Source organism: Ochlerotatus camptorhynchus, unplaced genomic scaffold (assembly GCF_037179485.1).
Source record: "Ochlerotatus camptorhynchus isolate MF236.1 unplaced genomic scaffold, CSIRO-AGI_Acam_v1.1 ptg000170l, whole genome shotgun sequence".
Classification (NCBI taxonomy): domain Eukaryota; kingdom Metazoa; phylum Arthropoda; class Insecta; order Diptera; family Culicidae; genus Ochlerotatus; species Ochlerotatus camptorhynchus.
The window spans coordinates 3,235,278-3,249,710 of record NW_027040660.1 but is presented as its reverse complement, the minus strand read 5'-3'; the positions used below and the strand labels follow the sequence as shown (position 1 = coordinate 3,249,710).

Sequence of the window (14,433 nt, the reverse complement as noted above, 5' to 3'; positions counted from 1 at the left end):
CCAAAAAGAATTCAACGCTAATTTTCCAAGTTCATTCTGAAATTCATATCATGAGAATTTTGAATAAAATTAAAACCCGGGAAAAGAATCGTTCAGCTTCAGTTTTTACAAATATTTGTTTCTTAAGCCCAGCATCTTCAATATTTTGTTTTAAGGTTCATGCAATTTACATCTGAAATTGAATCGCAAAAATCAATTTGAAATATAGCGATTTCAATTCTAAAAACAATAAGGTCGAACTCTGAAGAAAATTATGCAGCAAATAGAGAAAGACATTCATTTGGTAAAAAATCACTCTGTTTTATTGGTTTATTCTGAAATTCTGGTGTGAAAATTTCTTCCTATTTTGTGGTTAATTTATTTTTCCCGGTTCTCTCATCGAATTCCCGCGTTTTTTTTTCGGTTTTCCCGGCTACTTTCCAAATTCCCGGATATTTCCCGGTATTGCTGGTTTTCCCGGTTCGCTGGCCACCCTGCCATGAATATCATTGATTCATACATATTATATTTGTTTGCTGTGTACACGGTAGTAGAAATGGCACTCATTAGTGATGCATTTCCACGTTTGAAAACTTGTTTCCAGCAAAAGAAAAATCGCACTAAACAAACAAAAGAAATACATTAAAAAAAAGCCTGAACTTCTGTGAATATCTCCTACGGATCCGCATTTCTGCAAAATTCAATCAAACCGTCATCACTAACTTGCATCTGTTTTGTTTTTATTCAACACAGCTGGTGTGTTGACAGATCGAGGGAAAAGCAACTAGTGAAAAAATTGCATGAACGAGGGATGCTCCGGTTCCAAACCAATGCTTGGGAATGTGCATGATAGAGGATACTAGTGTGCATGCAAAATACGCTTGACGATATGTTTGAAGTATTGTCTACTAAGAGCTATGTCTGTGGTTTAATTAAATCATCAAAATTGATCTTTTTGATTAATAGGGTAGAGAACTACTTCGGCGGCATTTGAATAGTTTTGTGTCCCGGGCGCGATAATTTGATTTAGAATTGTTTGTGCTATTTCCCCCTGTTGCTTAGGTGCCTGGTGTGCTCTCGCTTTCTTTTGTTGCCGGTCTGACTCGACCGCGCTGATCTATTATTAGGTTTTTGCGATGTGCATTGCTTTTGTGCACAGAGTGACTTGAAAAAGAAAAGTGATATTTAGTTATTGTGCGGTTGAAATCGCTGGAGGAGGAGTTGTTTAAATATGACTAGAGAAAAATAATCATCGGGAATGCGCTCCCGGATATATTGATTTGGTGAGTACGTTCGAATTGAAGATTGTTCTTATACATTTCTCGATTGCATTTTCGAGGGAGCGTGTCTGCTTTTGTGGCCAGTGCGTTTGATGGTCGGTTTGGTGTGGCTGGAGGCTCGCCCGCGCGTGCTGCGCCGCTATCAGGTAGGGGAAAATTTTCCCTATATGACGGTGGTGTTGACATGCGTGAGCGAGATGCCGGTTGCGCCGGATTGGAGATCGGATGCATTGTTTCCGAGAGCGGATGCGTTTCTTCGGGGGAGCAATCGAGATTTATTTTCATCGTTCCCATTTGTCAGAGCCTCGATCGCATGAAGCATATTCCTTGGGTTTTTACGGTTAGGTGTCTACGAATAATCCATTATGATTTTTTTTTCAAGATGAAGCATGATTCGTTAAGAAAATAAGTGTCACGAACGGACATGCAAGCTTGGCACTTGACCGATTAGTTTTTGCTGTGTTGTTAGGTGTGCCCTTAACATGATCATGAGGGCCGTGGTTGAAGACTGAAGGGCCACCCACATTAGATCCGTTTGCGTTGCATTGACGTAAATTTGACAGTTAGACAATAGATTTAGCTGTCACTTTGCCGCAACGCGTCCGATCCGGATCTAATGTGCGTGGATCTTGGCGGTAGTCACGGCGGGTCGTGTTTAGCTTAAGAGTTCGGTCGAGATAGCTTAAAAAAAGTGCCATATGTGTACGCTGGTAAAATTGGCAAGCGTGAAGTAAGGGGCACGGTAGCCAAAAAATGTGATAGTTTTATGGATTCTGTTCCCATCTTACGTAAGGACTAAATCTAAACAAAGAATGTCGCGTAAAATTAGAATTTAATGAAGGCATAAGCGCTTTTTCGTAGCTTTGTTGTAGCTGGATTTGTTCGGTTGTTGCGATTAGATGCGTATGTTGAATTTGAAATTTCGGAAAGGGTATATTCGTGCCCAAGCCTCATTAAATTACTATGTTAATATATCCAGGCCTCTATTGTAGAAAACCGTTAATAACAAAATGTGGAGGAACGATTCAGAAAAGTAATAAGTATATTTAAACAAATGTGACGTACGCCTGAATCGGTTCAGAACACATTGTTAACTACTTTGGATGATTTAATTTTATAGTAATAGCTTCTTGTAACCGATAATGAACGATCGTCGGTCGTAGCTTGCTGTGATGTAAGAGGCACGGTGGCCTTAGAGCGACCGTTTTTGCTTACCGAGCAGAAGATCGTGAGTTAAAACCCAAGCCATCTCTTAATGGAATTTCGCTCATTTTCAACTTCTATTCAATTTTCATTCTGCCGTACTCTAACGGAACTATCTACCTACCCTCTTCTAAGACCATTCTCTAGCTAATAAATTATCACACTAAAGCTTCATGCTAGATAGCATTTCAAACCAACTCTGGAAATCGCAAACTTCTGTTATTTAGATATGTCGTTAGGGTGGCCCTTTGAAAATCACCTTCAAAAGACTTTTAAAACTTTTAACATGCTTTGCAAAAACATTGTCTGTATCTCTTTTTATAAAGACATTATTCCCGAACATATTTTAAAAGATGAATGAAGTCAAATTGATTTTATATGATTTGAAAAAGTATATATATCTTATGTTATCGTTGTGTCCTTTTAAATACTGGCTGAAAAATGTTTATGTATTTGTCTCATCCTGAGTAATTAACATTTGAGAAGGCTGTATTTTATAAAGACAATCGTTAATATCGCGTGATCTCTTTTTATTTTTTTTCCTTGATTTGTTTTCCGTTTATCTTGTCTTCCGTGCTGAGCGCCAATGATACCGATGCCAGGGATACAGCTCATACACCTGGACCCTACATATCGACTCATCAACTCATGAACCGGGACCAACGGCTTAACTTCCCTTTCGAAGGAAGGCGTGATCAGAGATGTTATGCCTCAGAAAAACCCGGCATAGCCCTGTAACTAAGCCAAGGAGGTCTCTTTCAATGCCGTCTCACTCTTTTCTAGAAACCTGTAGAACCTGTTAAATGTTCATTTATCAATCCATGAATCAAACTTAGTTATGAGGCCTTAGTTCCTATGGAATGCCGATAATAATTCCAAGCAAAGCGAATTATAATGTTAAAGATAATTCCTAGGAGAATTCTTGAGAGGCGAATTTCAAGGATCATCTAGGAGGGTTCCAAATAAATTCTAAGGAGAATACAAAAGGAATCTTTAGTAGAAGGGCTTTCCAAGAGATTTTCAAGAGGAAGAGCTAGGAGAATTCCAAGGAAATTCCATGGAGAATCTCAAGGACATATTCATTCGATTTATAAGAAGAATGTACATGGAATTCTGAGGTGAATACCAATGGAATTTCAGGAGAATACTTTGGGAAGATTGAGGCTTCCAACCACTACTTGCTAGACGCACATCTCTACATAATCAACCTCGTTGACAGCAATATATGTAGGTGCAGAACGATTATGATGACGTCGATCACGCAGTTTGGCATTGTCCGGGTAATGACGCCTCCAGAGCACGACTGTTGGATACCCTAGTGGTCCGAGGTAGACAACCCTTCCGTGAAGTAAGAGATGTAATGGGAACACGTGATCTTCCCTACATACAGACGATCTACGAATTCCTTTATTTGTCTGATGTTAGGTTTGATGTGACCATCCCCTCCTTTCCAAACAATTTTCAGCCATTGTGTCCCAGTCTTATTATCCTCCTGTTTCTGTGCTACTTGCCCCTGCCCAGCCGGGGTTTGGTCAATCATCAAGCTTAAGCCCGCCACGAATAATTGGTACGCAATACTAACCTATAACTATTGCTGTTTAAAATGTAAATTCAAACATTACTGATTTTTGGCTCCGGAAAGTTTCAGACACGACTGAGCCTAGTAAATAGACGAACGAGTTAAAAAAAGTAAGAGGTTTTATCCAAGACACTACCGTAGGTTTGACGTAGAATTTCGTGTTCGGAGTCAATATTCGGCGACTGTGTTGGGGAAACCGCTTTTTCCCATCAAATTGGCGTCGAAGAAGTGTTTCTGGTTCATTGACAAAGTCATGAGGTATTCGGTCATTGCGAGAATTTGTATATTCAACTTCAATACTGTTATGCAATTGACCACAAACGTTTTAGTTGCTGGGTACATTATCGAAGATCTTTGGGGATGCAAGGCGAACGAACGTTTAACTCTTAAACAACAATAATTGATGGTGGTCCTGAAAAGAACCGTTTTGTCGTGATGGTAGATTAACGCTGAGCTAGAAAGGTGTTCAACACGAATGAGGCTGGCAAGCTGTAAGTTTTTTGGAACGAGGGTGACGTGCTTGGTATAGATGGATCACAGTGACTCACTAAGAGTTACTGAATCCGATCAGTAGCGGTGCGGCTTCTTCCTCCTTCTTGGGTGAATGGACGCTCATGTGGGCTGCAGCACGCTGCTTGCGGGCAGCCTTCCGTTGTGTACTGGAGAACAATGTTCGACGCCACGCGCAGAAAGCACTGACGGCCGACCAGACACCACCACACGCGGTGATTTAATAAGCACCGTTCGGCGAGACTGGATAGAATTCGATTTTGAAATCTGTGCTAGGGAATGCGCTTTCAGTGGACACTTGTGTAATTTTAAATTTTCAATGACCTATAAAATTCATTCGCTATTGTCAGAGTTATAAGTGGTCAAAATCTTACGACTTTTCGTAACGCGATCGTCTTTGGTTTTTGAAATTGCACCCCCAATATGTTGCCGAAAGACGTAATCCTACGTCAAAACAGATTGAGGTTAAGTCCAGGGAATTCATAGATCATTCTGATTACGACTCCATGAAAATTCGAAGGTGAACCGTGAGATTTTTTAAAAGAGTTCTAAGGTTTCTAAATTCTAAAGAACGAACCAAGAGAATTCAAAGATACATTTTAATGGAATTTTAAAATAGAGAGAACATGTAAGCAGATACTCGCGAGAGTTAATGAAAATACGTGAATTGTCTGGAGAAAATTCGAAAATTGTCATAAGATTGTTAGGGAAATCCTGAAAGTAACTATGAAGCCACTTTGCGATAAATCTTATGAACCGTATGAACATTTATAACTTATTCTATGAAGGGATTTATATAAATTATCTAGTTAAATCTTACACAGATTTGTTTTCAAGTACCGGACACATCAATTCACGATTGAGTATGAAGAAGATAAATTCAAGATTATGGCACAGCGAAAAGTGTTTAGGGTGTAATGCTTTCAAAAAATTCCAAGATCCCAGTATATGTAACATAATTCGGTCCATAATGGTTCCTTTTAAGGCGTAGTTCATCTTCGGAGGATAAGAATCCCATAAAACTGAAACCCATTAAATCTATACCAATGCAACTCCCGATTCAAAATGGAAATCCAATTTAAATAAAACGACCGTGGAACCCGAGACTTCTTCAATGCATATTAAATTTTCCAGCAGCCCTCCGATTTCCATTTCTCATGCCAGGCCAGCAAACCCTTGGCGAAATAATCCACGGTTCGATGTCATTTCTATCCCGCAAATTACGCAGAAAGGATAATGATTTCCGTTCCATTCCCCCGAAAGCGCGCGCGCGGTGACGACAGAACCGCATGGGATTAAGTTCCGATAAGATGGGAAAAAATGACTGTAAATGGTTCAAGATGAATAATTTAATGGCTCAGCAGAAGCAACATAATACAGAATGTGCGTTTCGGTGGAAATCCTCACAGCGGAAGGAAACGAGACGACAGCCACCACATACGTCGAGGAAAGGTTATCCTTGTAGGCTTTGTAAATGGTCGGGAAGAGAGGGATTTAGGATTTGAATTTAAGCTTTGGGGAAAATCTGGGCTTCGACTGATTGTCACATTCCCCGAAAAGCCTCGCCGCCACGTGTGCGTTTGATTGAGGCAATCGGAGGCTTGCTTTGCCAACTTGAGTTCAATACGACTTCCTAGGAAAAATACGTTTCAACCTTTGAAGTGATGAAGAACTATATTGCAACAGCTGCTGCATCGAGTCAACCCACACGTATTACAACGTAACTTTACGGTTCACGTTATACGCCGCCTTCACGTCTTGAAAGACGATGATCAACAAAGAACAGGTAGCCTCGCTGCTGCCACTCTATGTGCTACACTCTAATCTATATTAATGGATATAACGACACCGTAGACACCCACCATCCCTATCGGCGACGCCAAACTGGAGAAAGCGGAACCGGGCACGACTGAGTGCTGATCAAGAAAAATGCGTTCACATCTTGTGACATCACTGTACTGTCGCTTATGGCACCATCATCATCATCATCATCATCATATGTTTGTGCTGAAGACGTGGAGAAATGGCTGCTCGTCTTGAGTGACGGTTTGAGCCATTAGTGTCTATATTCCGCACACCACCTGCTGCCAGGTGGATGGGATGATAATGGTTCCGAGATGTAAACGGATGCTGGCTGGAAATATGGTGCTTTAACCGTATGTACTTAGACGTGGAAAACGAGCAGAACTTAGAATCTAAAATTGGGTTGGCTCGCAGTTGGAATGAAATTCGTTTGAACTGCTGCGATTTCGTAAGCAACCGTCCTGAGAATTTGTTTGAGAATCGTCTGAATTTCAACATTAGATTTGGTGCAGGCGAAATTCCAATTTGAATAAGATTAGCAAATCGAATTTTTAACAACACTGAGATGTTGTTAATATCGGTAAACCCCCAAACGTAAGCCGTCGAAGTGTAATCCCAACACTAACCCAAATAACATACCCGAAATTAGTTTATCAAAAGCTACATAAAACCAAGTCCCTACGGTTCTTCGCCGAAGAAAACCAATAAAAGTCCAAAGCAAAGAATGTTCGTCCCATTACGAGAGATGGAACCTCATTTCTAAGCCCTCAGCTGCTTTTGGGGTTGGTTTACGCTGCAAAAAAAGCAAATCTTGGCAATAAGCTATCATCAGCCCCGCAGGACAAGGAAAAATCCCCAGCAAAGACCGAAACGAAGGAACATTCTTCCGGTAAAACTGACATCCTCTGCGACTCGTAGTTTCTCTTATAAAATAACACTAAGAAAATTGCTTTCCTGTTTAGCCTTCGCTTTAAACTTTTTTCCTTTCTTAGACATTTAGCTTTTCTTTTCTTTTCTTTTTTTCATCGTTATCCACTTACCTATTTTGCTCTTGAGATCTATACATTGCGATATGTGTGGAAACTGGAGGATTTTGCGCCATTTTTTGCTTTTTCCCTTATTGCTGTCGGACCCTCCTGGAAAGAAATGGAAAAAAGACAAAAAATTGTTACCAAAATGCTGACTTCAACTTTGGATCTTAAAGCTCATAAAATGTGAAAATTAACACAAACAGCCCCAACCCTCTTACAGCAGCTTCTAGAAAGTCTATTGAAAGCTGTAATATCACGAAAATGGCTTTCGACGCTGAATCAACAAACGCAAATGATGAATTTTAATTCAAAGAACCGCTGCTGCTGCTGCTGCTGGTACCGGGAAAACGATTCATTAAACGATGGAAATGAAGTCATTATGCTGTTTCAATCCATTTCCAGTAATTGAGCTAAATTTAAGCAACTGCACACCAAGATCAGTAAACTCAAATCTGAGTATAGTTGACTAAGAATTAACCAAAACCGCACCTGAGCTAGTCCACGCTAAATACCTAGCGAAAAAAATAAAAGAATTACATGAAACTTCACAAATTGTACTGGAAATCGGCCATTTAGACTCTCGCCTACTTTTTCAAAATGGTGTATTCGATATTTTTTCATAAATCATACGGTACATCTAATCGAAATGACGTCTGAGACAAACCTTTAAGAAGCTAGATTTCCTTTTCAGAAACAAAAAGAAATACACACTGAAAAAAATTTACAATCAAATTTACCTTAAAAACTTCGTTGAAAATTTCGTAAATCATGTTAACTGACATAACCCCAAAGCTGCAAAATGCGTGTCGATGCATGTTGACATGGCTGGTTCTCAGCAATACAATGACCAATGGTTATGATTCAGCCACCAATCGAAAGATATGGCTATCTAATTTTATTTTGAATAGATAGAAAACCAATTGGACCTGTGGTTGGCCAGCCGGAACGGAAAAACCCGGAAAGGTCCCGAACAAAATACGTGTCGATTCATGTTGACATGACTGGTTCTCGGCAATTTGGTTACCAAATCTTAAGATTGAGCCACTACATGAAATGTATGACTATCTACTTTCAAACGGAACAGAAAAGGAACCGATTGGAGTTGTGGGTGATCAATCGGATCGATAAAACCCGTGAAAGGTGGCTTTGTGGAAATTCGGATTCACCGGGAAAATGGTCAAATCCGGAAAGAAGACCTAGAGATCCGCGATTTTTTTCTAAATTGCATACAATCATGAGCATAGAGGAAATATACCATCATCATATCGATTCTGCAACCAAGTGGCCAGAAAACGGTCCTCTGGATATCCGAAATCACCGGGAAATTAGTCAATTCCAAAGTAGACCTAGAGATCCGCGATTTTTTCTAAATCACATACAATCATTATCATAGAGGAAATACGACATTTAAGGTCTCAATTTTGCTACCGGCTGGCCAGAATACGGTCCTCTGGATATCCGGAATCACCGGGAAAATAGTAAATTCTTAAAAGTTGAGTTGAGTTAGTTGAGAAGACATATGTCAGTGCCACATTGATTTGGTCCCACAGGGGTTATTGAACGCCCTTCTGGATATCCGGATTCACCGGGACAATGGTCAATCCCGGAAAGTAGACGTAGAGATCCGCGATTTTTTTTATAAATTTCAAACAATCATGAGCATAGAGGCAATAAACCTTCACCATATCGATTCTCCAACCAATCGTCGCGAAAACGGTCCTGTGGATATCCGGAGTTACCGGGAAACTAGTTAATTCTTCAAAGTAGACATGGAGATTTTTCTAGATTTGCTTACAATTATGAGCATAGAAGAAATTTGTCATCATCATATCGATTTTGCTACTTGGTGGCCGGAATACGGTCCAATGGATATCCGGAATCACCATGAAAAAAAAAATTCAATTCTTAAATGTTGACCTAGAGATCCGCGATTTTTTTTTTTCTGAATTGCATACAAGCAAGAGCATACAGGAAATATGCCATCACTACATCGATTCTGCTACCGGGTAGCCAGAAAACGGTCCTCTGGATATCCAGAATTACTGGAATCAAGGTCAATTCCTGAAAGTAGACCTAGAGATTCGTGAAAGGCGTTCAAAAATAACCCTATAGAGATAATGATAAAATTTTGTCAGTAGAACTCCTCTACAATATGTAGGGCTGGTGGGCATTTTATACAATAGTATTGACTACAATAACGAAAAAACGTGACCGAATAGTGAGTTTAAAACAATAAAAAAGTGACCAATAGTGACATTTATTGATCGGAAAGATATTAAAGATATGGATCTAATATGTTGTGGAATGTGATCCGCTTTGACAAATATTATAAATTCTCAAACCACCATGAGCATTTTACAAGCTTTTTTTTTTAATAAAACAAATGGTTTAAGCATCTTATAAATTTGTTTTCGTAAAATCAGTATTGTTATTTTTTTTTATTATTGTCACTTTAACACTCTTGGGTCATTCGTGACTTGTCCGGGGTGATATTTGAACTCGTGACTTTGGTGTGAGAGGTATGGATGTTAACCACTACAATTTCAATCGACTTTTTCGAGTAGTTGACCCTGGGCGTAATTCATGGCAATTTGGTGGCCCGGTTCTTCGTCCAGGATTGATTGTTTTTTATACAGATGATTCAAGATTGAACAATCAAGTGGGAGCAGGAGTAACTGGCCAAGGGATAGAAATATCGGTTCCTATGGGCAGATGGCCAACTGTGTTCCAAGCTGAAATCCAAGAAATTTTAGTGTGTTCCGTTATATGTTTGCGTAGAAACTATAAGAGTTCAAATATATGCGTCATGTCCGACAGTCAAGCTGCTCTAAATGCTTTAAAGTCGGCGACATGTACATCAAAACTTGTCTGGGAGTGTGTTCAATCACTTCAAAAATTGTCTTGTCATAATCAAGTCAACTTATATTGGGTTCCTGGTCATTGCGGAATTGACGGAAATGAAAGAGCTGATACACTAGCAAGACTCGGATCTTCTCATAAGTTCATAGGGCCAGAGCCTTATCGGCTCGTGGCTTATCGGCTGCATCTCTTAGAATGGAGCTAAAAGCGTGGGAATCTTCAAAAGTGGAGGAAAACTGGAAGAACACTTCCATTGACTAGGCAGTCGAAGCGATTCAATCCAAACATTTCTGTGACCCACAAAATTCTGGAACTATCTAAGAAAGATCTTAGCATACATACAGGTCTTATAACAGGTCATTGTCCGAGCCGTTATCACTTGGAGCTGATTGAAAAACTTCAAGATGATGTATGTCGCTTCTGTGGCATAGAAAAGGAAGCCTCGGAACATTTGCTATGCCACTGTTCGGCAATTTTCAATAAAAGGCGTAAGTTCTTCGACAAGGGGCTGATAGAACCCTTTGACATTTGGAGAACAACTCCCAGTACGGCAGTGCACTTTATTTGAAGTATAATGCCGTGCTGGGATAATGCTATTAGTCAAACGATGGCGATCACTCCTAATAATAGTGATACGGCATCTTGATATAGCTAAAGAAAAAAATGGGGAATATATCACAATAGATCAGAAAAATGGTCGCATTGATGAAAATACCCGACAAGGAAAAAAAAAACCACTACGCCGGGGTATTATTTGGATAATCAATAGGTATCTGTAACCTCCATTTCCTCACACAGTACTCTTTTTTCTGTAACGATTTTTTTTGGAAAGCAACCGTTGAAAATTTAGAACCAGATCGCGAATTTGTTGAATTTCGGAATGTGAAAGATTGAACATAGAAATTTATTAGGAAATCTTGAAATTGAAAAAAATGAGGCGCATAGAAAAATGTTTAACGTCTTGGACAAATTTGTCAATTTTAAGACAAGCAATTTTAAAGATCTCGAATATAGAAACTTCTGTAAAACTTCAAACATAGACAAATTTTCATATCTCTGGAACCTAGAAAAGTGTTCTGGATCGTATCGATAAATATCATTATTCTGGAACGACGAAAATTTTCTCGAAAAATCTCAATCTTCAAAAAAGTTGTAAGATTCTGGTATACATTTTAGAGACATTTACATTTTTTTTGTTTAATACTAGTACTTAGTAATTCGCGATCTTTAATTCAAATAAATTAAGAAAGCGTAGAATAATTTACGATATTTTAGAATGTAAGGGACTGTTCATAAACTACGTAGGCAGTTTAGGGGGGGGGGGGGGGGTTGGCAATCATCCACGGTCCATACAAATTTAATTTTTTTTGTATGGACAATTGTCTACGCAGGGGGAGGGGGGGTCACGAATAAAAAAAAAACTGTCTACGTAGTTAATGGACAGCCCCTAACTTCACAGTCCGAAAAAAAATTATTTTTTCTAAAATATAGAAAAGATTTCATGATTTTAAACATAGAATTTATCTAAAATCTGGGATTGGAAATTTGTTGATTCCGGACTTGTAGAAAATACAATTTGATGGGATTTGAAAAAAACTACATGATTTTTCGATGTTTGCCGATACTAAAACTTCCAGCCTTCAAAGACTTATCGAAATTCAGGTCTTTGAAAAAATCTCTATCGCTTGCTAAGTTTCCCAGACCGTTTTTCAACATATTAGGCTTGGAAAACTTTCAAGATGACGACAGAGATATCGGAACCAGCGTTTATTTTCTCGAAACTTCAGAAAATTTGTGATATCTCAAGATCATAGACAATGGAAAAAAAATTCAAAACCTGTTTTTTCCGGTTGTTTTTCCAGTTGTCTAACCTAGTTTTCCCAGTTTAATTGAAACAGTTAAATATGGTAAAATACCCCAAGTATCATCACTAGTTTTATCGCATGATAAAACCCAAATCCTTGCTTGAAGCATATTTTATTATTTCGCTTAACTGTTGACTGTTGTATGCTTTAGACAGTATGTAATATGTAGTAAGGTCAAAATATGTTATTCTCAATTGTGGATTGGAATTGAGAAGATAAATGTAAGGAAATTCCAATTATGATTTTTGAAATAATCTTTAAAGAATCTTTACAGGATTCCAAGAGGATGATTTGAGAATTCTTAGCAAAATTTCAAGGAAAGTATTTTTTATTTATAGTAATTTTTACACTCTCGGATCATTCGTGCATTATCCGGGTGAGATTTGAACTCATGATTTTGGAGTGAGAGGTATGGATTCAGATCTTTCTGTTTTACAGACTAACCTCGGTATTCAAAGATGTCCTAAAATTGGTATCTGGTTAGCACAAAGTGCAGAAATTAATGTATAATTTATCTCTATATTTGGTATCGAACATTTGCATGCCAAGCATGAACGGAGTTTGCAAGAAGTTTGAGACGGCATGAATCTGCTTCTTTATCTTGAAGTAGCTTCGTGAGACATATGTTACCGGTTTTTCCCGGATTTCTCGGTTTTCCCGGTTGGATGGACACCCTGCTTTTGTATCTCTCTATTAGTTTTTGTTTGTCTTGTCCCCCGTCTCGATGAGTCTCATCGTCGCCCACTGGTCACCATAGCCGGTCGAACTTCAGACGAATCTAGAACCACACTACCGTTCATACTGGCGACATCCCTCTAATGAGGCAACGAAACCCTACCCCTAAGCTCCTCCCCTTTTCCTATCCTTCGACAATGTACCTCTCTAACCTCGGGTAAGCCGCGAGTATAAGTAAATTTTGTTACAAACAAAGAACAATGAATTATCGGCTCCGTAAAGCTAACGCGATTGAGCCTTACAAATAAACGAACTAGATAAAAAAAAACAGTGCGAACCCGAGCTTTGTATCAGTGCGAACCTCAACCTGAGGTAGGATTTAAAAACAACCGATCAAACTGACGTTTGTCAGTTAACAAGCAATCCAGGTCGGAACTGATTAATAAACGAATTCGCTATAACTCAGTGTCAGTTAGAGTATGAACGGTGTCCGAATGATCAGACCAGTGCCAGCGGGTAGAACGTATTAATGAACCAAGAATGAGTTCGAAGAACTGAAACCACAGCCCGAAGAGGAACAACAAAAGGTGCAGCGAAGAGCCGTTGGAACAGTTAGGTTCATTGGTGAATTCTTGATAGAGCTGGAATAAGGGCGTAACAACTTTTGTAAACAATGATTATTTCTTTCGATTAGTTCTAGAAAGTCAAGGCTAGTCAACGCAAATCTACATCAGCATCGGGTAGAGGAAGACTTCCCCTACCCGATGGTTATGTTGGTTTGCGAGCGCGTGCATTGAATTCCTATAAATCATCGAAAAAATTAATTGTTTACAAAAGCTGTTACGCCCTAACTCCAGCTCTATCTAGAATTGTACAAGCAAAATCAGCTCATCTTCAACATAATGCATAGTTGCATTACGCTGCTTATTGACGACAACAATAAGGACGACGAAGAAACTTTGGAATGTCTCTGCAAGCTGCTGGCTGATCACGATCGGTGCCAATATGGAGAAAGATAACCGTCAGGATCTGAGAAAATACTATGAAAAGATGAGTGAAATTGTCTGGCAAATGAATCGATATTGAGTTAGTAACATAATCCGATATATGATTCAGGATGTGATCGAGTTACGGTGGATGGATGGATGCCACGGCGATTGCTTGAGCTTGAGCTTGATTGACCGCCCACGGTTGCTACTCTGTTACTGCCAGATCAGCTGTAATTACACAGAGAACCAATAGACGATGCTTGGGACTAGCAATCATCCTCAATGTGTAAAAACTGGTGATCTTAAATTAGGCAATACCAGCGCCGGCCGCGCCCGAACACAGGTCAAGAAAGGAATGGGAAGGATTGTGTTGACATGACACTCGCTTTGATGGAAGCCGAGAACACCTCTGCACTTCCACGAGGAATCACTGGGATGTTGGATAAGAGGGTTGGGTTTGCAGCAGGGTTCGTTTTGGTAAACGATAAGCTGAATTGATGTCCTAACGATCATATAACGCGAAGGAGCTTGGGACTAAACCCACGGTCTTCTGCTCAGTAAGCAAAAACGTTTGCCACTAGGTAGACGAGCACCTTTTTAATCACCGAGTTGCTGTTATTACCATGTAGTCATATTAACAAATAAAACGATTGACGAATC

The 14,433-nt window shown here is 39.4% G+C and overlaps 1 protein-coding gene across 1 annotated transcript in view; it reads right to left on the bottom strand.

Moving 5' to 3' along the window:
• The window catches only part of Gprk2 (G protein-coupled receptor kinase 2), a 295,638-nt gene that overhangs the window by 153,890 nt on the left and 127,315 nt on the right, over positions 1-14,433 (bottom strand). Inside the window, exon 4 of the mRNA XM_065222482.1 lies at positions 7,395-7,490. Coding sequence (XP_065078554.1) covers positions 7,395-7,490 — 96 coding nt within the window. The remainder of the gene's footprint in view (positions 1-7,394; positions 7,491-14,433) is intronic.